This window comes from Miniopterus schreibersii, assembly GCF_964146895.1.
Source record: "Miniopterus schreibersii genome assembly, chromosome: 8".
Taxonomy (NCBI): domain Eukaryota; kingdom Metazoa; phylum Chordata; class Mammalia; order Chiroptera; family Miniopteridae; genus Miniopterus; species Miniopterus schreibersii.
Genome location: NC_138109.1, coordinates 38,768,182 through 38,791,964, shown reverse-complemented (window position 1 = coordinate 38,791,964; position 23,783 = coordinate 38,768,182). Strand labels below are relative to the sequence as shown.

At 35.9% G+C, this 23,783-nt stretch overlaps 2 protein-coding genes across 9 annotated transcripts in view; one reads left to right on the top strand and one right to left on the bottom strand.

Moving 5' to 3' along the window:
* DOCK7 (dedicator of cytokinesis 7) overlaps positions 1-8,971 on the top strand; it is a 149,871-nt gene extending 140,900 nt beyond the window's left edge. For 5 of the 7 annotated variants that reach the window (XM_081146127.1, XM_081146124.1, XM_081146128.1 and 2 more), the window contains 6 exons: positions 545-634; positions 751-987; positions 1,309-1,452; positions 2,634-2,740; positions 4,672-4,839; positions 7,667-8,925. In XM_081146127.1, the coding sequence (XP_081002253.1) occupies positions 545-634; positions 751-987; positions 1,309-1,452; positions 2,634-2,740; positions 4,672-4,839; positions 7,667-7,709 (789 nt within the window). In that variant the 3' untranslated portion in view covers positions 7,710-8,925. Of the gene's footprint in view, positions 1-544; positions 635-750; positions 988-1,308; positions 1,453-2,633; positions 2,741-4,671; positions 4,840-7,666 lie in introns of all 7 variants that reach the window. The other 2 variants (XM_081146123.1, XM_081146129.1) reach the window with 1 other exon arrangement.
* A 1,304-nt stretch (positions 8,972-10,275) lies between these two features.
* USP1 (ubiquitin specific peptidase 1) lies at positions 10,276-23,414 on the bottom strand. 2 transcript variants are annotated; one of them, XM_081146130.1, is made up of 9 exons: positions 22,293-23,414; positions 20,026-20,264; positions 18,037-18,157; positions 17,126-17,230; positions 16,394-16,554; positions 14,541-15,223; positions 13,628-13,798; positions 12,721-12,922; positions 10,276-11,778 (listed from the first exon to the last, which is right to left on the bottom strand). In XM_081146130.1, the coding sequence occupies exons 2-9, from the start codon at positions 20,193-20,195 to the stop codon at positions 11,043-11,045; spliced, it is 2,349 nt and encodes a 782-aa protein (XP_081002256.1). In that variant the 5' UTR covers positions 20,196-20,264; positions 22,293-23,414; the 3' UTR covers positions 10,276-11,042. The 2 variants fall into 2 exon arrangements, with proteins under 2 accessions (XP_081002256.1, XP_081002257.1); XM_081146131.1 differs by lacking the exon at positions 17,126-17,230 and having other exon boundaries at positions 22,293-22,671.
* Between the last annotated feature and the right edge of the window lie 369 nt (positions 23,415-23,783).

The window sequence follows — 23,783 nt, the reverse complement described above, 5'->3', positions numbered from 1 at the left end:
AAGAGTAGGTTTTCTCCTTTCAAGATTCAGATTAGTTTCTCCTTTTGAATAGCTCCCATTCATTGCCCATGCTGCTACTCAATGTCATGTGGAAAAGTCACTACATTCTTGACCCAGGGTTGCCTTTTCAAAATCTAAACCTATATAAAACTTCAACAGGTTAGTGTTTTTATTTGAAATTCTGGAACATTGCATTAAATCATTCATAAAAATGAGTGCTTGTTCATTGACCCATGTTTGCAAGAAATCAGGCCACATCAAACTTAATAAAAGTAAGATCCTATACATCAAAGATACTGAGTTTCTTTTGTCTTTGCTTTCTGTTAAGTGAGTAGATGGGGATAATATCAAATAAATATGAATTGAGACTGGGCTAATTTGTAGGCTAAATATAATTTATTTATAATTTACTTTATGATTATTAACATGGTTGTACAAAAACTTACTAAATCGCCTAGTTTTGCTTAGGAGTCTCCCTCAGAGGCCTTTTCTAGTCTCTAATACTGTTAACTTCATGTAAAAGATTTCTTTCTCTTTATTGTAGGGATTTTATGGAGAAAGATTTGGAGAGGATGTGGTTGAAGTAATCAAGGATTCTAATCCTGTAGACAAGTGTAAATTAGATCCTAACAAGGTATGGTTGATGAGACTGGAGTGACACATAGGTATATTTTTGAGACTGTGATTTTGTTGGAGAAAGACTGAGTTTGATTTAACAGTGAGAAAATAAAGGACTTTTTCCCTTCCCAGGCGTATATTCAGATTACCTACGTGGAGCCATACTTTGACACATATGAGATGAAGGACAGAATCACATATTTTGACAAAAATTATAATCTTCGCCGTTTCATGTACTGTACACCCTTCACTCTAGATGGCCGTGCCCATGGGGACCTTCATGAGCAGTTCAAACGGAAGACCATTCTGACTACTTCTCATGCTTTTCCTTATATTAAGACAAGGGTCAATGTTACTCATAAAGAGGAGGTAAGTTCACAAATGGGGAAACAGAATTAGTCATGCAAGAACAATGTGGATGTGCCATTACGTACCACCCCTCACGTAGTAACATACTAGAACTGTACCCTTTTTTGAATCATTAACTTTAGGCTTCTAAGTCCCTACTTCACCCTCAGCTTTTTCTTTAAAAGGTGACTTTTCATAAGGCATCCAAAGTTTGGGATTTTATTGTTAGATGACGGTTTACAATTGGTCTCCACTTTTTTTCCTATTTTTATTGATTATATATAAAGCTCATTAAATAGTTTTCTATCAGTACACTGACCTAATAAATGTTATTTCATCCAGATCATCTTAACACCAATTGAAGTTGCTATTGAGGACATGCAGAAAAAGACACAGGAGTTGGCATTTGCAACACATCAGGATCCGGCAGATCCCAAAATGCTTCAGATGGTGCTCCAGGGGTCTGTGGGCACAACTGTGAATCAGGTTGGTGCTTTCTGCCAGTGCTGTTTAAGTTATGAATGGAATTTGGAATGATTTTATTATTGTATTTTACAAAGATCACAAATAAGTGCCAAATCAAATAAAAAAGGTGTTAAAAATGATTGCAAAAGACACTGAAAGTATAAATATAAACTGAAAAACAAAAATTTTTAGTATAATCTTAATTGTAAAGATTTTCACTCCTGCCTTCTATACTGCTTATGTTTTTCTACCTATCTGTTCTTAAACATTCCATTAAGAAGGAACTGATTCATTTAAAAATATAAACTAGCCTTTCCTTTAAGTTTGTACTGAATATGCTCTAAAAAGGAGAGTTCATTTTCAGAGCTATGTATGTGCATGTAAATGCCTACTTTCTCAGAGGCTTCCTGATGTTATTTTCTCCAGATTGCCATAGTGAACTGTGAGGAATAAATAATGTGGAATCATTTTGAAATTTTTAATAATATATGTACACAAAATAGTACTGTTGATTTATCATATGTAGATAGAAGGCATCTGATTGTCTCTTTGCTGATGATTAGGGACTATTCCGAGGTCAGAGAAAATCCAGACAGGCTTCAAGTAAGATTTTACATAATATGTCTTACCTGTTTTTTAGGTTAAAGGAATAACGCCGAAGAAGGCCCTAGCAGAACTGAAGCAGACACTTTGAGACCTTTACCCCCTAAAACATACATGATTTGGAGCTTTTACCTCCAAATAATATAACTTTCAAAGGATTATCTTTAATTCACAGTGTTGGGAACACATTTAGGATAATGAGGCATTGTTTCAGGAAATCAAGTCTAATAATCTGGATTAACAATTGATTGCCAGTAGCCCAACAACTTTTACATCGAGGATAAATTAAAGAATGTAAAAAATTCAAGGCAAAACACATTAATGAATACAATAGTCAATCCTTGAGCTCCTACTCTTTTTCTTTGAAAAATGAACTAGTGGGTTAATTTAAATGTAGTAGGCAAGAATGTAGATTTGGCATTAGGAAAAACTGAAAACCTACTGCCAGGATCTGTCTCTGGAGTTTTAATATAGGCATAGATATATGCATCAAGTTGAAATGCAGCCATCTCAGTGCTAAGAAAAATCATTCAGGTAACTTCTCTCTCTTTTGGTTTTAGAGAAGACAAAACACACCTCTTGTTTTTCTTCTTTTACAGGGGCCTTTGGAAGTTGCCCAGGTTTTTCTATCTGAAATACCCAGTGATCCAAAACTCTTCAGACATCATAATAAACTGCGACTCTGCTTCAAAGATTTTACTAAAAGGTATTCAAGACTTCCTACATAAATATCTTCAAATTGAGAGTGTCCAAAGCCACAGTGTAAAAATAAGGGTCTTAAGGGACAATTGAAGAGAGAAAATCTAGGACAGTGGTTCACAGTGAAAAATAGTCTGTGTCCTTCTCCATTTACTTACATCTTTTAAATGTTTTCTTAATATTATTTAATTTTCTGTGGAGGCCTGTGTGTCTCGTGATTTATTCCTTGGTATTTAATACTTTTGTTTTTGTTAATGGTGTCTTTTAAAATTATGTTTTGTTTACTGGTATACAGAAACGCATTTGAATTTTCTATATTTTACATGAGAATATTGGCAAACTCACTTGTTAATTCTAATAATCTGTAGAACCTTTTTACAGCGATGTTTAGGATCTTTGGCACTATGTTGAATGGTAATAGTAATAGAGGCATTATTTTCTTGTTTCTGATCTAAAAGGAAATGTTTTCGCTATTGAGTGTAATGTTTACATCAGGTTTTTTGTAGCTGCCTTAATTAGATTAAAGACACTCCCACCTATTTGTAGTTATGCTGTTTTTTATCATGACAAATTTAAAACTTATCAAATGAGGGGTGTGTGTGTGTGTGTGTACATAATATTTGGTAAAAGTTTCCTATTTTACTTGGAAGTTTTGCAACTGTGTTCAAGGGTGAGATTGAAATGCAATTTTTTCTAGTAGTCCCCATTAGGTTTTGGTATCCCAGCCTTGAAAAATGAGTCAGAAATTCTTCTCAGGAATAGTTCTTTTTCCCCCCTATACTCCGAATTTTTTTTTAATACTCTGGAATAATGGTTACATTGGGATTATCTATCCTTACAGTATTTGGTAGAATTTACATATTGGTGTTTTCTTTGTGGATAGATATGTGATTTGACTGATTGGATGTATTTGATGGATTTAGGATTATTCACATTTTTTCTTAAGTCTATTTTGGTAAATTATATTAATCTAGAAAAGTATAATTTCAGATTTATTTGATACATAATATCCTCTGTGCCTTTATAAACTTCTGTATTCATCTCATTTTTAAATTCTAGTAGGGGATAGTTAGGCTTCTTTCATTTAATCTTGCCAGCGCTTAGTTTATTTTTTTCAAGGAACCAACTTTTGTATATATTGATATAGAGCTATAACACTTTTAAATTTATTTCCTCCCTTATACTTCAAGTTTATTCTGTTCTTTTTAGGTTGCTTAGCTCTTCAGTTTTAGCCTTCTTTTCTAACATAAGCATTTAAGGCTATATACAGGGTACCTCCCAAAAATGTATACACACTTTAACAGTTGATAGCTCAATTTTGAAAATGAAATGTATTTTAATAACCACTGCCTTTATAATTATTCAAAGTGTGTGTGTACACTTTTTGGAACGCTCTACATTTTCCTTTGAGCGTCACTTTAGCTACATTCTGCAAGTAGTGATATGCATACATTGCTTTTTATTTAATATCCTTTTACTTATCTATCAGAGTCCAGATATTTTTTCTTAAATATGTGAATAAGTTGTTTCAATAGCTATTCATTTAAGAAACATTGGAACACAGGCAGACCACTGTGCCAGATGCCATTGGTGCCTCATAAATGAATGTGGTTATCTCTCTTTTAGTTTAGAGCTTTTAGTTTATTGGTAATATGGGGGGGGGAGCTTCACATTTCAAATTTAAAAATATACAATTTTATTTTTAAATTTTATTGAATAAAAATATAGAATATTCAATTAAATGAGAACTGAAAGTGGAATGCTAGATTTTTAAGGAATTCAGTTGATCATCTGTTCCTTTTCTTAAGACTAATACAAGACAGGATATTTAACATTCAACCAAGAAACTGAATGTCTTCATCATGGTGAATATATAGATAGCACTAAGCCCTCAAACTGTGCCAGAAGAAAGTTTTTGACAACACACTCTTTTTCTAGGTGTGAGGATGCCTTAAGAAAGAATAAGAGCTTAATTGGGCCAGATCAAAAGGAGTATCAAAGGGAACTGGAGAGAAACTATCATCGCCTTAAAGAAGCCCTACAGCCTCTGATAAACAGAAAGATCCCTCAGTTATATAAGGCAGTATTACCTGTCACCTGCCACAGGTATGCTTATTTTTCTATTATTTGTGATATGTTCAGAAAAATAAAACTTGCTTCAATTATTTAATAGTGAATTAGTGTAAATTTTATTACATGGTTTCAGATATTGTGCCTCCTGACAAGTTCAACTAGTATAAGTCTTTTATCATCTTTTCATGAATCAGTCTCCAAGATGTTTGTTCTTTCTGTAATTCAAGGTTCACAAAGTGGTGTTAAGTACTCATACTAACCAGGACACCACATGTAATAACTCTGGACTCTTAAAACTATTCCTTTTAAAGTCCTGTCACATTTTCTGGTATTTTTGTGGGAGAATTCACTGGAATATATCAGGAGCCAGGTATTTGTTTCCCTCAGCCCTGACAGTCAGTAGTATGCAGTGTTCTAGGTTTGTATTAAAACATGTAGCCCCGCTATCAAGGCGTATTTTTCTCCACTTTCTAAGTGTGACACATAAAGTTAGAAATGGAAATAACTTGGAATTTTCTACAACTGATCCTAGTTGTACTTAAGCAAATAATGTAATCTAATTTTTAGATTTCTCCTCTAAAATTTCTTCCCTTGGAAAGGTTGTGGACATTAAATGGCATGTAAATTTCCAAGAATGATGCTTAACATTTTAGTTTTTAGTACCTGGATTCTGGACAGGGCATAACTGCTAAAGGTAAACTGCTTTTTTGGCATTTTGAAATCCAAATGTATATACAACTTGAATTATTGTGGCACCAATATTTTACCACCCTTTTCTCTGAATTAATAACAGTAAAGCTATTAAATTATACTTACCTGATTAATATTTAGAAGGCCTTTGAAGTTGCTTATAAGAAAACAACGTAAATGTATGCTAAAATATGCTACAAAAGACAGTTAAACTGGCTATTTGATCAGCTGGGAATTCATCCTTGTTCTTCAGTAATCTAGTATTTCTGTACTTGTAGACCTCTGAAAAAAATCATACGTTCATTCAAAAAATGTCTACTAAATGCCTGCTGTGTCATGCCCACTACCGGAAGCATTTAGACTGTCTGAATCTGTTCCACAGTCTACAGGAAGAGGGAGACCAGAGGGCCTGTTTTAGATCTTCCCTCTGGCAAAATATTATTTTGCTTCCACCGTCCTATACTGATGCGAGCACCCTAGGTGGTTTCCTCTTAAAATTGCCAGTGGGAAGCAACACTAGTCCCCTCCACCTGTGGTATCTCCTTCAGTCACTTTGGATTTTCTGCCTTTTTGCTGCCTCTAACCCCCTCCACCAGTCTTATACTCCAGTTAAACATCCTGGAATGAGGGTGCTGGGTCCCTGAGGTAGTCTGGCAGTTTACTAATGCTTGTCTCACCTCCTTCGAATCTCTCCCACTCTTTTCAATGGAAAGACTGTATTCCTCCTGTCTGAAGGAAACTCCCTTACACTGTTATCCTGAGCTTTTTGCCTTATGGTCAATTCTCCAAGCTTCAGTTCTTAATGTTCACAGGAAGTTTTTTGGAATTTAGAAAAGCTCTTATGAACAGTATCTGGTTTTTAATACTGCTACTTTCCCTGGAGCCAGAAAAACCACACTTTGAAATTCAAAGCTGAGCATGACTTTTATACCTGCCCTCTCCTTTCCTGGAGATTGTAAACCTCAAAGATTAATCTTAATAGCAGGAAGCATAAGTAAAAGAAATTAAGGATAAAGGAAAACACATTAAGAGGTATTGAGGAATATTCTTCTATTAAATCTTCACAACTTAGAAAATAAAACTTCCTTAGAATTTCAAATTTTTATTTTACTGATTTAAAAAAATCTGGAATATTAAGGTATTAAGATAGTGGTTCTCAAAGTGTGATCTGGGACTCCTGTGGGAGGGTGTCCGGAGACCCTTTAAGGAGATTCCTCAGTCAAAACTAATTTTATATTAATACCAAATATTGCCTTTTTCACCATCACTCTCTTGTGAGAGTACAGTGGTTTTCCAGAGACTACATGCAACACGATACTGTAAAAGATATGCGAATCTAGGCCTTCTATTAAGCCAGACATTAAATATGTAAGCATGCAATTATCCTAAGATTTCTTGCAAGTTATTTATTTTTTAAATATATCTTTATTGATTTCAGAGAGAGGAAAGGAGAGGGAGAGAGAGAGATAGAAACATCAATGATGAGAGAGTCATTGATCGGCTGTAGCCCACAACCCGGGCATGTGCCCCGACTGGGAATCAAACCCCGATCGCCTGGATCCTAGGTTGACGCTCAACCGCTGAGCCACGTCCGGCCAGGCTCTTGCAAGTTATTTTTAATAAACAATGTTATTTATGTAATGGGTTATTTTGTAAAATAATTTGAAATTTTCTTAGTTTTAATTTCTAATATGGTAAATACCTACAATCCAAATAAAAGCTTCCTGGGGTTCTGAATTTTTAAGTGTAAAATCCAAAAGTTTAAGAACCACTGATTTAAGACTTAGGACTTAATATTTTAAATAATAAACACCTGCCATTTGCCCTTTAATAACCGCAAAAAAAAAAAAATCTTTTTCTGAAATCTCTCCCATTATCCCTTAATTCCTTGTTTTATTTATCATAATATCTAATGCGTCTACTGGGCAAGTGAATAAATGATCAAAGCACTTGGTAAAGTGGTTACTGTAATATACCGTCAATCTAGAAGTTTGTAAGCCAGAACATGTATAAGGCAGAGTAACTTGCAAGTTAATAACAACTTTGGTGCAAAAAGTTTTAAAGTTATTAAGTGGCAAAACTTTGAGATAACTTTGACAGAAAAAAATGTAAAACCTATTTTAAAGAAATATGCAAAGTTTGTTTATAATGATATCCTTTTTCTTCCCAGAGATTCCTTCAGTCGAATGAGCCTGCGCAAAATGGATCTCTAAAATAAACACACTTGTTTTATTCACACTTGTTTGAAAAGAGCCACATATTCAACATTGAGTGTGAAAAGAAGTTAAAATAAGACTTGGGACTTAATTCTGAAAATTATAGCATTAATTTACTCAATGAAGAATGCAGTGGCCAAGTCAAATTTACATTGTTGAAGTTTGAGAATCATGGCTATGGCTTCTAAAGTTCTGGTAATACGCTGTTATCTTTCTTAAAAGACATTTTAATGACTCAAGGGTACACTATACGTTTACCATTATTTATACCATAGCTGTTAAATTTATTTACTTTAAGTTTGTATTTTTTAATTTATATGACCATTTATAGATTCATTTTGGAACCATTTTAATGTAGTAATGCTTATTTTAAAGGTACTATTAAATATGTGAACGTTTACACTAATTTTATTGAGTGGGACTTTAAAAATTTTCTTTATTGACAAAGGCAGAGAGTCTTGAGAGTTGATTCAAGAACTAGTTCCAAAACTAGCAAAATGAAAATAAAAATTGGCAGTCACTTCATGGCCCCAGAGTCCCAAATTAAATGAATTAATGAAGATAACTGGTTTGTGAAATCTTAAAACTGGTTCCTAAGGTATTTTCAATTTAGACACCAAAAAAACAGAGGAGTTCAGAGTAAATTGCAGAAATAACTTTATTAAGTACTGGGATAACTAATACCAGTGACAGCAGCTTGATCTTTGACTCTCAACTTTATTATACTAATGATAGTAATATGAACTTAATGACTTTCAAGCAAACTAATATGGTTTGTTTCAAATTAAACAAGGCAGTCATCAGTTTTTTAGTGATCCAAACTATTAAATTGGAAATCTGCTTTAAAGCTGTTACATCACCATAAAAAACATGGGAGAGCTACTGTTTGACTTTAATGTATCAGCTGAGAAGTTATTTTTTGATACTTGTATAGATTTTACAAAGGATGTGTAAAAGTAAAATTAGTTGTTTTAATTGAAGAACCAATTAATTTAAAATTATAACTTTATAAGAAACTAATGCAAAAGGTTTTTTGAAAATATATTTCAATTACTTGGCAAATAGTTCCAAGAAAGTGCATTAATGATTTCTGGAAGTGTTTTGAACAGTGTTTTTTTTCCCTTTGTGTAGTATTATAGTTTATAGAAAGCCATAATTTATAATCTGTTCCTCTGATCTACTGACCAGTTACATGAATTGCTGAGAACTGATCAAATTTGTGTCTTCATTTTGAAGTTGATGTTAAAAATAAGATCTCCAAAACAATGATTCTCCTGAGTGCATAGGTGAAGTGACAGTTATCTACCCCCCTCCAGCCTACCTTTATAACAGGCAATATCATCTCAAATTCTTACCTATATCAATTGAAAGACTGAATTATGAAGAGATTTTGCAGATGAGTCTACAATGTTGGACCACAAGGAGTTAACTGAGGAGTCAGAAAGGTATAATTTCAAAAATATATTTGGGGACAAAGGATCCAGATGGACAATATTGCAGGCGTTAATGGAAACTGAAACAAAAAAGGTTTCATATACTCTCTTTCATGGGTGTGGAAAGGGGAAGGTAGATATAAGGGACAGGATATTAAACCCCTAGGTCATTTCTCATTAGGTTGCATTTATGTAAAAATTTGAGTAGTTTCACACAAATCTCTGAAAATATCAAGAACTTTTTTATATAATTATGATTTAATTATGCATTACTAATTATTTTGACTTGACTCAGGAGAGGCTTCCTCTTACTCTTAAAATATGAACACTTGGTAACTACCCATGTACTCCAACTTTCTTTATAAACTTTCTTATCAGGAATCTGTACTAGTAGTTCTTAACCTTGGCTGTCCTTGAGTATTACAGAGGCCCAGGCTCTATCTTAGAAGTATTCTATCAGGAGCTTATGGGTAGTGGTCAAGGCTATTTCTTTTTAAAAGTTATATTAGTGATTCCTACTCCATCAGAAGTTCTGGGTAATGTTCAGAGCTGTTACTTAAAAAGTTCCCTTAGTGATTCTGAACATAGAAAGAGGTGAGAGCCGTGACTTTTTTTGTCACACATCTTCTGGACGAATGTAAGACATTACTTAACTATGTAATTTATTAGTTGACAGGAACTCTTTATTTGTTAAAATGGGGTAAAAATGTTACTCTTTAGAATGTCCTTTAACAAGTCATAATTGACCACTTATGAATTTAATATACTGTATTTAAAGTGAAAATTTAAACAGTTTTTTGTATGTGCCCAAAACATCTTAAGTTCTCCAGTTCTGGATCCTATAAAGTTATGTGTCTACTTTAAAGGACAGCAAACAGTTTTTACTATACTTCTAAGTATGACAATTTAGATGCACTAAGCAAGCACAATTTGAATTCTCCTGCTTCAAAGCTTCTTCACTCCAACTGTCAAAAGTATTGAGTATTTATTATTGAGTAAAGATAATGTGCCTTTTTATTCTCTTCTATGAATGTATGCACAATATATGTATATGATACATACATACATGAGAACCCAGCTATATTTATGGTAAAAATAAGCAAGTAAAAAAATCCAAGCATTAGTATACATAGTTTTTAAGCACTTAAAATTTTATTGACCTTATGATTTTTAAAAAAGTTAAACTCAAGGTCATACCTTTTAAGTTGATGTACTATATACAGATCGTGCAGAAGATGACTATGAAGAGATACAAATTAGTCCATGCCCAAAAAGATTTACTAAATCATCATCTTCATAAATACATACAAAATTCTTGTGAAGACAGGACTGTCCAGGTTTTCTGAGCCACTTTCAAAGCGACCCAAGGCACAAAATGTACACCCCATTGTGAATACATACATACTCCAGACTTTGTGCCTCTAATAGAGCCCATCAAAGATTTGGCTTCATGACTTATAAAACTAAATGTACTGAAATGATATTCTGCTTCTTAGCTGAAAAACCACAGGATCTATAAACATGTAGATAATTACTCCAAAATATGGAGATACAAATACAAGCACTTTATTTTAAAAAGCAAACACAAAAAGGTGTAAATTCAAAAGTGTTTAAATGCTTCCATTTTGGATAATTCAATTAAGAACCTATACAAGTTTGTTCCCAGAAGCTAATACATCACTAGTCTCTACTAAGGAAAATGAATTCTAAAAATTAACATGGTTTTCAGTTATTCAAATTTCACTATATAAAAACCTAGAGACCAATAATATCCAATAGCTTCAAAAGATAAGCCAGACTTTTTGATGTAATCAACTTTATCGACATTTGTCTGGGCCGGTTTATATATATATATGTATATATATACACACACACACACACAAGGAAAATGTACACTCTATAGTTTCTTATAAAATAGCAAATAAGGAGTAGATGTAGGAGATGTAGAAGGGGAAAGAGAATTCAGAAAGTCCTTCTCTTCGGTGACTTTTACTTCAGAATCATCAAAAAGCAACCACTTCCCCTCATACTCCTTTAAGCTTTGCACTACATATGAAATTTTGTTCTCAAATCCACTAATGTTAATGCCTGTTTGGTCACTGGATTCCTTGTTTCTGTCAGATTCATGGGTCCCATTAGTAATGTTAGTCTCAGGATTTCTACTTTCGGCAAATGCTGTACTGGTGCCTTTCTCAGGATTAGCTCCTTTGTTGTATAGCTCATAATCTGCTTTGCTCTTTTGTCCTCCAAGAAGTCCAATACCTTCTACATTTTTTTTGTTCAAAACTTTACTTGGCTGTGTGTTTCCACTGACTCTAATTGACACTTCATCATCATCATAATTTTCAACCACACCCCTAGCTTCCTCCTCATTCGATGGTTCTGGCTTACCCATTTCACACATTTGGTCAAGCACAAAATTTCCCTTATCTAGTTCTAAACTGTTAAGGTCTGTGACTTTAACAGAAGCAGTGTAGTGCCCACTACTAATGGTAATGCCACTATGCATAACAACTGCAAATAATCCATAGCTGTCATTGGTTGGCTTTGTACTCCATTCTTCTAGTGACAATTTAAGAGGTGTCAGTAAGGGAGTGTTGATCTTGGAAAGTCCACCACCATAACAATCAAACCTTTGGAAGAAAGAAAAAAAAAAAGGTTTTCTGCTATTCCACTTTTTATATATTGTCTTATACCCAATGTGAAACTAAGTAAGATTCTGAATGAACCCTTAATATTTAGTGCTCTGAGGAATAAACACAAAAAAGACCCCAATTTATATACTTAAAATAGTTAAAGAAAAAAATACTAAAAAAATGCCATATTCAGATGTTTTTGTGAAAGCTATATGGCATTTCCCTAATTCTGTGCAGTAAGAAAATAAATGGCATTTTAAAAAAAGCAAAACTAAATTTCAAACCAAAATCCTTTTATTACGTCATTTTAATGTGAAATATATCTCTACCAAGACTTGGGGACAAAAATAAATAGTACTGTAGCAAAAAAAAAAAAAAGCCCATTGACAGAAAGGACCATATGTCATTCTTCTGGCACAATAAAGTATGTTGAGAGCTACTGGGAAGCTCTTATGGTAATTTTAAAAAAATCTACAATGACATGTATACATGTCAGAAAGTCAGACTATTCAAAATTTGTCATTTTTATACTTATTTTCTAATTGCTTTTAGGTATTTATATTTTCAACTACAGAAGAATCTCTCTCAAATTGTTCAGATTCGTTTGATTTCCTGGCTTACCTTAAAACTAAGTAATTTTGCCTTTTTCTCCCCTCAAAAAAAACTTGATGTATATACAATTTGTTCTCTGCTTTAATCAATTCAACTGTATCTAATAAGGAATGAAAAGATGTGTGAAGAAATCACAGATTATGTATTCATACCAAAAGGATTTAAACTGATGCATTTTTACAGGGAAACTTAACAAGAAAACAAACTTTTCTAAGGCAATCTTTATAAATTACTGCATTTCAGTAGTTTGTATTATACTATTTTGAACAAAACTTCTCTTATATAGCAGCTCATTTTCTTCATATAGCTTTTATTTATAATACTCACTCTAAGCCGCTAGCAGCAAAACACTTCAAATGAATGGTTATAACTTCAGGCATTTTGTCAAACAAAAGACTTCGTTCGGCTTCAGTATAATGATGGCAATTTTCACAGAAATATTTATCTTCTCCTACAATCCTCTCCACTGAAGCAAATTGTGAAATTGCCCATCTCAGGGTCTTCATTTCTGCTTTTGGCTCTGGAGAAACTACATAAGAGAATCCTTTCACTCACAAATGAAAAATCTGTCAGACACTTAAAAACTAAACCACAAAGTTCCATGTTCAAAATTAGCATGCAATTTCAACTGACTAACCCTTCCAATGATAACTAAAGACATTTCTTTTTTAGGTTCAGAAACTCTTATCATTAAGTTCATCCTCTTATCATAAGTTCATACTCAGCAGTGCACAGGTCTTTTAAGTATTTGTACTTGGTCAGCCCAAAAAACATTTAGATGTTCGAGACAGGAAAAACATGACAAACCTAGTCTCTGACTCAGTTTAAGACAGACTAGTTTATATTTAATAGCCAATTTCCAATATCTGAACAGGTAAACCAGTCTCATGATCATCTCCTATAACATTTCATATTTTTTGTTTTATACTAGGCAAAACAGTGGCTCAAATATTGTGTCAACAAAAATATCCTCAGTAGCTCTGAGAAATTCAGGTACCCAAATGTTAACTTATGAAAGTATTTCATTTTCTCATATACTCTACACATCAAAATAAAGATTCCAAATTTTTCCAAATGTTAACTATTGACAAGTGAAGCTATAGAAGCAGAAAGATTTTACTACACCAAAGACACTAAAAGACAACTCCTCACTAATCATACAAGCCATTATTAGACTGTGCTTATTGAAGAAAACTATTTCACGGTCCTTACAAATACTCCAATTTTTGCTTACTTTCAGAACTCTCCTCTACTTTGGAAAGCTCATCTTCTTGTACTGGCACACTGATGTCTTGAAAATCTTCTCTTCTTTCTGTTAAACTCTCACATTCTAAGCAACGAGTCCTTAATACCAGCTGACCTTGAAATAATTTCTCTACAAGCTCAAAACCAATTTGCTCTGTGCCTAAAACAAAAATAGGAAAATATAAGTCTATACATATTAGTTTTTTCAGCACAGCCCACGTAGCCAATATTCATTTAAAGCGTGTGTGAATAAAAGACTGACTTTCAAATCTCAACTTGCTTATTAGCATTAAGAGGTGCCTTATTCATGAAATATAAATTCTGTAAAGGTAGTTTAGGATATGAATTACTGTTGTCTCTTAAAAAAAAAGGAAGAAGTCACAACTGTGTCTTCATAATTCCTTTCCCAAAGACAACCCCTAAGAGAATAACCCCAAAATAAGGATGACATTTTCGGTAAAACCATGACCACATCAGTACCATACCATATTCCCCGAGAGCTGTACATCTGGAAGAAAGTGGGTAGAAATCCAGTTCACATACAGTACAAACTAGTTAGTTCTCTACTTTAAAAAAACTGCATTTCACTAAATACCTTTCATGAGTTTATGTCAAATATTGCTTATATAAGGGGATAAAGTATTTATCCTTTCTGTTAAAATTTACTGAACTCCCTTAGTTTATTAACCATAAACATTACCTTAAGATTGAGATTTATACAGACACAGAAAATAAATCTAAGCACAGTGCTTAAACCACCACAGTTCACTGTGTTGAATTTCTTTTCAAACAAAATAAAATTTCAGCCAGATTTATATTGTACATATATCTAAGAGAAAAATTTCAATTCTGCAACTGTTAATCTGCCTACCTATCAATGTCTAAGAATAAATTATACTGACCTTTGTTTATGGGCTTAACTTCATTACCATTAATGGGCTTAACATTATTTCCTGGAGATTCAAGTCCACAACCATTAATTGTGTTATTTTCACACTTCCCAGAGTCCTCTTCAAGATCACATTCATTTTCTTTAGACTGTCCTTTGGATCCTTGGTTTATTTTCCCCAGACTACAGATTTTAGAAAGAATGCTGGGTTGCTTAGTTGCAGACTTTAACCAATTTATTTTAACTTTTGATTTCTTCTGTGAGGGTCTTGCACTCTCATTTTCAGAAATGTACTTGGCAACTATTTTAGGAGGAATCTCTAATGTATCACCTGTAGCTTTTCTTTTTGATCTGGTTTGTCTCTGGTTCTCTTCCAATGACTGGTGTTCCTTGGATACCTTAATTTTTTTCTTCATGTTACCAAATTCAGTGTCACTTTTTCTTTTCCCATTTCCTTTTGGGAGTTTTTCTTTATAGTCTTCAGAATGCCGCATACTGTCCATCTCTTTGCTGTTAACACCACTAATTTCCTCTTTCGGATGAGACTTTTCTTCTACCTTGTTAGATAATTCTGCCACATTTTTTACTTCTTCTTTTTTTAGGAGTTGGCATGTTTCTTGAATGTTTCCCAAAATACACTGTAAAACTTCCTGTGCATCATGCTGTAGATATCCTTCATACATAGGGTTGAGTTCCCTATAAATAAAAATTGCCATTTCATATATTCTAGTTTTAAAGATATAACACAAAAAAGAAAACCTTTCTATATAGAAATGATTTCATATTTATAAGGATATAACTATTTTATTTTATTAAATCCTCACCCAAGGATATGCTTTCACTGACGAGAAATCGAACCCACAACCTTTTGGTGTACAGGAATGACCCACCCGGCCAGGCCCGTAACTTTATTTTTAAAATCTAAAAACATTTATTCAGCTACAAATGTGAAACTTACCTCAACTTGTAACTGAAAGAAATACATTTTATCTCGTTTTCATTATCACAAATACTTTGACCCTCTTCTGAATATATTATTAACTAATATGTAGTGTTTGCCATGTACCAGGTTTTATTCAAAATGCTTGTTATATTACATGTATTACATAAGTCCCACAATAACCCCATTAAATGGGTACTATTATCATCATTTACAGAAGGTAACTTGCCCAAGGTCACAGAACTAGCTAAGATACAAAGCCACGATGCAAACTTGCTCTTAGTCACCATGCTACACAACTCTTAACAAACGTATTACACCTATGTCTATTCCTAAACCAAATGATTAGGTAATTTTTTAAAGACTTAACCTATAACATTTTAAATAAAGCTATTTTATATATAGAATAAAGTTTTATTTTTAAAGACAATACTACAAAGAGTCCTAATCCAGTTAACAGCTCTCTTCTAAGCACACACACAACAGAATATTTGGAATTTATAGTTCTTATGCATAACATATTTTTAATACAGACCTATAATTCATAATCTGAAGTTTGGGAATTCAGAATTTTTCAGATTAAAAGACAATATGGCACATAAGTAAAATATATATAACCAACATGATAAGGGGGCAGCATCCCCTAAGTACACACATTATTCCTATTTCTACAAAAAATGTATGGATCTTCACATTACAAATAATAAAGACTATAAAGTCATATAAATTTAGATTTAATAAGTTTAATACCAAACTTATGAAAAGATTTCCAGTATTTGGAGCCTCTGGGATATTAAGGGCTATAAAACTATAATTTCTATTTTCCCTGCCCTTTACTATACCCCCATTTATTCATGTATCACTTTCCTCCAAGGAAAGCAACAAATAGCTAAATTAGAATCCTAAAATTATGTAATAGGCTATACCTGAGTGTGTTAAGTAGTCGCCTTGGCTGAGTAGCAAGTTCATCAGTATATTTCTCCGGATTTAAGAGAAAACTAGCCTGAAGCTGTTCAACTGAAATGATTAGGGACTGTAGACTGCATATTAGTTCATAACTTGCCAAAGAATCTTCTTTACAATTTCCCTGCCAAGAAAGAAACACACAAATCAATATTTTTATTTTTGAACAAATTAAGTACCGTCCCCCTTGTCTTTGTCTCATTAGACAGAACTAGCTTTTCTAAATTTCATTTCATTATAGCACTGATTTTATGGAGATATACAAATAAGCTTTTACAATTTTTGTTTTGTTATTTTCTATCATGGTTTTGTAATTATGTAAGTCAACCATTCCTTTATTATTTACTTAAATTTTAAAAGTGAGTCAATTGGAAAAACAATCGATGAGTGACAGGTGTGGCAAAGGTATGATGAATTTCAAAGGTGGTATACAAATGACAATGTTTATTGGTAAGCAATAAATTAAAGGCCTGGAGAAGACAGTAAAAGGGGATAATCTAGTTAGCTACCCTGTAAGAATGAAAAATAACTGCCTTTCTGACAATGTAAACTACTGAGAAATTCAATTCTCAGTTATAGTTTAACTGAGAAATAATCTTTGTCATCCTCCTCTCAAATCCTCTGTGTATCACTTTTTTATTTTGAAGTGAATTTTCATTTACATACTATATTATTCTGTTACTTTCATATTTTACCTTCTCTTTTTGATTAGCTTCATCTTTAAGAGCTTCTTTCTTCTTTGAAATAATATTAAATAAGTGCTTCACTCCAGATTTAAAACCGGGACAAAAATATAATACCTATAAAAAGTGAGATTGTCTGAGTGTTTACTGAACAAACAATAATAATATACCTAAAGTCACTCAAACACTATCATGCCTTTTTTTTTTACTATATCTTTATTGATTTCAGAGAGAGAAAGAGGGATAGAAACATCAATGATGAGAGTCATTGATCGGTTGCCTCCTACACGCCCCCTACTGAAATCGAGCCTGCAACCTGGGCATGTACCCTGTACCCAGGAATTGAACCGTGTCTCCCTCGATCTCCTGGATCATAGGTCGATGCTCAACTGCTGAGCCACACCAATCGGGCACTATGATGCTTTTTGTAGAGCACTTTTAAATGTGCATTACTTAAAATTCTGAGATTAAGATGTGTCAAAAATTGTTCTCTATTTCATCATCATAGCCCACACTCTTCCCTCACTGGCAATAAAGTACTGAGCCTGAGCAGATATTGCTAAGACTATGGGTTGGAAGAGTACAACATAAAACAGATATAGTTCCAAGGGTTAAATACTTATCACCATAGCACCAGGAATTGGGCAGAAAAACTAAATGTTTGGTATCTTCCACTTAACTAAGGTCTACCCAGTTTGCTCTCCCAGGATTATTTAATGTATCACTTTCTCTTACCCCAAAGGAAGCTTATAACACACAACTTAGAATCATCATTCTTATTTAAGCCCATTCTAGTTTATTTAAAATCAAAGATAGTATGGACAATTAAAATCCTCTAATAATCTGCAATTCTCAGAAGCATTAAATGTTATATCGTCCTTTGTCTACTAAAGTTTTATTATATAGCAAAATCGTGAATTTACCTGAAGTATACTGTTAAGATAACAAGTATTGCCGAGATTATTTAGTCCCACAAATGGTAACAAGTTTTCTCTCTTCTCACAGTTTACAGGTGAGGACTGTGCTGCAGGAACAACTTGATCACTATTAAGTATAGAGAGGAGGCGAAAGATATAATGAAATAGTATCTTAAAAAAACAAAGCAAAAATATTATTTCTCTAGATTTAGTCTTTTCCCAAAAGTTGTATGATCTGAAAAGCATATGGATTTTACTCAGAAGACATTTTAAGAGAAGAAATATGTACAGGTGAAAAATGTGCTGTACACCCAGAATAAAAATTTTATAAGCACTTTAAAAACATTATTATAATTAAGAAGCCTCAAAGTTAATTCCATCGAGGCTATTAATCCCATTTTACAGAGTAGAAAACTAAGGAACCTAGTAGTGATGACACTTTTATCAAGTACAGCTGGCCCTTGAACAATATAGGGTGGGGGTAGGAGTAGGGGGCATTTAGAAGTACTGACTTCCCCCCACACACATATGGTTAGAAATTCCCCTATAGCTCTTTTTGTTTTTTTTAAATCCTCACCTGAGGATATTTTTCCCATTGCTTTTGAGAGAGAGAGAGAGAGAGAGACAGACATTGATTCAAGAGACACATCTATTGGCTGCCTCACACACATACCCCGACTGGGGCTGGGAATCAAGCGTGCAACCTGGTACGTGCCCTTGGCTGGAATCAAACCTGGGACCCTTCAGTCCGCGGGCCAATGTGCTAACCACTGAGCTAAACTGGGTAGGGCTCCCCTATAGCTTTTTACTCCCCCAAAACTTAACTACTCATAGCCTACCAGAAGCCTTACTGAAAACAAAACAGTAACATATTTTGTATGTTATATGTATTATATACTATAGTCTTATAATAAAGCTAGAGAAAAGAAAAATGTTAAGAAAATCATGAGAGAAAATACATTTACTATTTATAGAAAAACATCCCCATATAAACGGACCCACACAGTTCAAACCTATGTTGTTCAAAGATCAACTGCAGTTTAACTCTGAACAGAAACCTGGGAATAACGACTATGACAATATTTGGGAGAGGCTGTACTAAGTTAGATTCTATTAATAAAAGAGTAAGAGGAAAGAGACAATGAAGAGCATTATATGGCTGTCCCTCACTAAAAACAAATTGTTCAAGTTTATAATTTTATTACCTTACTTTAACAATCATTAGATCATCAGAGCATTTTTATTTTATAGCTTCTAGCTATTACTCTAGCACCTCAAAGTGTTTATAGGCATGAATGCTGGTAAACAAAAGCTTTATACACAATCTAAGCTGATTATTGGTTAATATTAGGAAATCACACATAAAACCAAATCTACTTTAATAATTCAGCAGAGTGCCTATCTGTTGAATAGGGAGCTAGTGTAGACTCCAAGTGGAGCAACTATCGATGGAATAAAGTATTTCATTTTGTTCTGATTTCTTTTCAGTTACCAAAGGAATTAAAAACAAATGCTTCTGACACAAGTTTATTTTAAATATAATTTGCAATTGTATACCAACAGATTTGATAACTCACATATCAGGTATGACTGTAAAGTTTAAATATCTCAGGTAACTGTCAAGTACTGTATTCCTAAACAAAAAAAGTCACTCATTTCTTTTCCCTTACACTAAATCTGTTTATATTACAAACAAGTGTAAATTGAAAAAGTTTTAGTTGATAAATATTTCTCCAAGTTAGCTGATTGGCTGAGCACAATGTAAATGAGTTACCATTATGGATGTGCTCCCTGCGGGGAAACACCACCAGTTCTGTTCTGTTTCTACTATATATTGCTAGACTTGTCTCACAAATGTGTGTGTGTGTGTGGGGGGGGGGCGGGGTTGCCTCTAAGGACTATCAGGTAGGAATGTCTGGAAGTATCGATCCAATTTCACCGCTTCTTCACTGGCGTAGAATTTTAAAACTACAGAAATATACTTAGAATACCTACATTTCAGATCCTCTATATTCAGAAGCCTTTTCTTCATTTTCTTGAGAATCTGTGAAATCCAAGGCTCTCTTAGTTTCCTTTTTCTGAAAGAACTTCAAGGAAAGTCTGTTTTTCTTTGACGGACTACCTCTTGAAAGCCCATTACTTTCACTAGGTATGACACCAGGCATTTTCTCTTCAAATACCAAAGAGTTGACAAGTATTGATTTATACAGGGATGTTATAATCACCAATCATATCTGTTAATCACAGAAAAGGTTTCATTAGTTTTCAGTTATCAGCTGCAGGCAATAAAATCAATTTTGAAAACAAATTTACCATGGAATAATACTAATTAAAACCTCATATTTGGAAACCTAATGCCTCACAATAAGCACTCAATGTTCTAATGCTTGCCATTTGTCCTTAACTTTCTTACACAACAAAAAGTATCAGATAAATGATATTTTTTTAGCCTGCTACTAGAGTAAGGGTCACCTCACAAGATACCAAATTTTTGTAGACCTACAGTAAAGTAGATTAAAAAGTAAAACCTTAATTTTTATTATAATTTATTCACTCAAAAAATATTGACTCAGCAACCACCATCTCTAATTTACTAAGTAAGGAGTGGGAAACAGAGGGATGAATGGGAAATCAAAGGATGCTGTAATAAGTCTTCCACGGGCTTTTCTACTTATTAATATGAATACATGAAAGTCTCTAAAAACATCTCTTTAAAGTATAATTTAAATACAAGAAAAGGCATAGATCTGGTGGTGTTATACCTAAAAACTTGAGTGAAAAGTAAGAGAACAAATGAAAGTTGGGATAGTGGGCAACTTTGTGTATATAAAATACTTATGTAGTAGAAACCACAACACACTACTAATTTTCCATTTTTTAAACTACAGGTGTTTTTAAAAAAAAAAATGCTTTATGTAGAAAAAGATGATTTGGTTTGCCTTTTGCTATCTTTCTTCCCAGTTTTAAAGTAAAACTTTTAGATTTAAAAAAATGGCACTCTTTGTGGTACTTTATATGTCAATCCTATTTTTCATTAGGATATCTGGGGGGAAATTATCTAAGAGGAATTGCTTAGAACCCAGAAGTTCAGCAACAACTTTCAAATACAGATACAGAATAATACCATGAACTAACAAAATTCACTCAAATTCCATCCTTACTAAGCATTTCACTGGTTGCTTCAGATCTGGGAATTCACAGCACTTGATCGGCAGTGAAACTACATTTTTGACTCAACTCAGGAATGTGGAAAAGTTGACCAATTTCCCCATCCCCTCCTCCAACTCAATTTACTCTCCTGGCCACTTAATGCTACTGATGAAATGCTACCATGGATAAACCAGCCTGAGCTAAGTTGTCAGGGCTCTCTCAAGCATTCAAAAGGTTTTTCTTAGGAGCCAATTCTAATAAATTATGAAAACTGGACTCTCTAAGACATAGAGTAACCAAACTTAAATAAATAGAAAAACTGACCAAGCAGCTGAAATAACTGATTATCAACCCTAATTAAACCAACCGCCCTGGCTCCCTCAAAGCAACGATTCAACATTAATGAGAACATAACATTTCTAGCTGGCTTTCCTTAAAACTGGGGGCTGTTACATAAAAAATATTTCTCTTGTATAAGTCTAAATCAGAAAACACAATGAGTCAAACACTGAATGTTCTTGAACAAATAGTGTGAACACTCAGTCCCATTAGTTTTAAGTTTTTTCTTCTATAAAATGACACGCCTCAATTCCATTTTTCAAGAAAAATGCAAAATAATAACACCCTCGACAAAGGTGTAAGACACGTGGCGTTCTAAATACTAGAGAAATTAAACTACGCGGTAAAATTTAGCAGTTACCAACACAGGACAACGTAAGTGAAAACATGCTCCTCCCTAACCCGAACCACTCTACGAACGCAAAACAAAGTGAAAGATGACGAAATTGTGTTGATGTCGGTGCCCGTCACAGCACGGGGCGCGGCGGGAGGCTGGCCGTGGCGTCCTTGGCCAGAGCCACAACCCCGGCCCCCACGCCCGCGGGGATGGCCGACGGACGCCCAACCCGCACCTGCTTTCCCTAGTCCTGCCGCGGCAGGAGGGGGCGCCCCGCCTGGTGCCAAAGGGCTCCGCTGGCAGCTCCGCCAGGGCGCAGCACCAACCGCGTCCTCCCCGCGCACCGACGCCGGAGTCCCGGAGCAGCCCCGCTCCCGAGCCGGCCCAACTTGCGTCGGCGCCCGGCAACGGCCTCCCCTCCCCAGGCCCTCCTTACCTGGTCATGGCCCGAAGCGAGGTCCGCGGCGGTGACGCCGGCCAGTCCAGCCGGGACGAGTGTGGGTGCGACAGATAAGACCTTGTCCCGAGCGCGCGGAGTCCCCAACCCGAGGAAAAGCTGGACGGATCGCCTTCCCCGCGGGGGAGTGACCATTCGCTTTCAAGAGCGGGAGCCCGGGCCGCCGCTTGGTCCTGCCTTGGCCGGCACCGATTACATCCCCGGAGCGGCGCCCGCCGCGCCTGCCCCGGCTTGGAAAGGAGCGCAAGAAGTAGTCCCGCTGGCGCAGCGCCTGAACCGCTAGGGTCTTTCCCACTCCACCACCGAGGGGAACTTGGCGCGTTTTCCTCCGTCTCAGGACCCCCGTGTTTTAGCCTCCGCCCGCGCCAGCGCTGCGATGGAAGTGTGTCCTTAGAAAATGCCGGTTCTAGTCTCCTCGGTGCAGAGACGCGAAAGGCAGAAGCCGCCTGGCGACTGCCACCAGCCCCCTGGCACGCACGTGCTCCGGAACCAGCTGGAACGGTAGTTTCCCCAAATTCCTAACGGGTTCTGCAGTTTCAAACAGCGCAGGCACTGTCGCGGGCAGCTCGCACGGGTCCTCGCTGAGGGCGCGCGCTAGGTGCTAGCGGCCTGGCTGGCGGGCTCGAGCCTCACACCTCCCCACCCTACTCTTTTTTTTTTTTTTTAACCATTCGTGCGCGCGAGTTGAAGGAAAGGCATACGGGTCGGGAGACGGGACAGGGGTAAGATGGGACGGGCTCCTTCCTGGAGAAGGAGCCGCCAGGTGCTCAAACCCACCAATCCCTGAGCTGTCCCCCCGACCAAGCTCACCCCGGCCTCCGGTCAAGAGGAGCCAATCAGAAGTACCTAGACAAAAGCCAGTTGAGTGGGCGGGGAAAGGAAGTTCCGCCAATACCAAGAAGAAAGGGTTCTTAACCAGTGTCACCCCAATAAGTTCAATAAAAATTAAAAAAAAAAAGAAGGGGCTCCAGCCAATCATTGTTGGCCATGCAGAGCGTTTTTCAGGAGCTGTTCCGCTCCCGCTCTCACTGGCACTCGAGTGCGCGCTCTGCTGCCGACTGTTACATTTCGTCCTGCGTTTTGTGAATCCTCGAGGCCCCCGAGGGTGCGGTTTCCGGAGTAGGGCCCTCGCGACAAGCCCCGCCCCCTCCATGCGTACACCCTCTGGCGGGGTTACCAGGGAAACTAGTTTCAGAAAATGGCTGACCCGCTGGCTTCGCGGCGGGCGCCAGGGTTTTCTCGTTGGGATCGCAGCCCCAGCCCACGCCTATCCAATAAAAAACAAGCACTGCCGTGGGCGACCGTACACCCTCCGCGGAAAGTGCGGCGCTCCTGCCTCAGTCCCCCGCGCCTTTGCCCCTGTGGGCCGCCTTCCCTTCCCGGCCGGCCGGGGAGACGACCTCGCACGTTCGCCCCGCTCTGGCTGGAAGGCGCCTGCGCGAGCCCGGGCGGGAGGGCTCGGGAAGGCCA

What these genes read in the sequence shown, in the direction of transcription:
- USP1 (XM_081146130.1), bottom strand. Translation starts at nt 20,195, where the DNA reads ATGCCTGGTGTCATACCTAGTGAAAGTAATGGGCTTTCAAGAGGTAGT. An exon ending in GAATATAGAGGATCTGAAAT is followed by an intron (nt 18,158 to 20,025) that starts GTAGGTATTCTA and finishes TATACTTAATAG; the next exon opens with TGATCAAGTTGTTCCTGCAG. An exon ending in AGTTAAGCCCATAAACAAAG is followed by an intron (nt 13,799 to 14,540) that starts GTCAGTATAATT and finishes TTTTTGTTTTAG; the next exon opens with GCACAGAGCAAATTGGTTTT.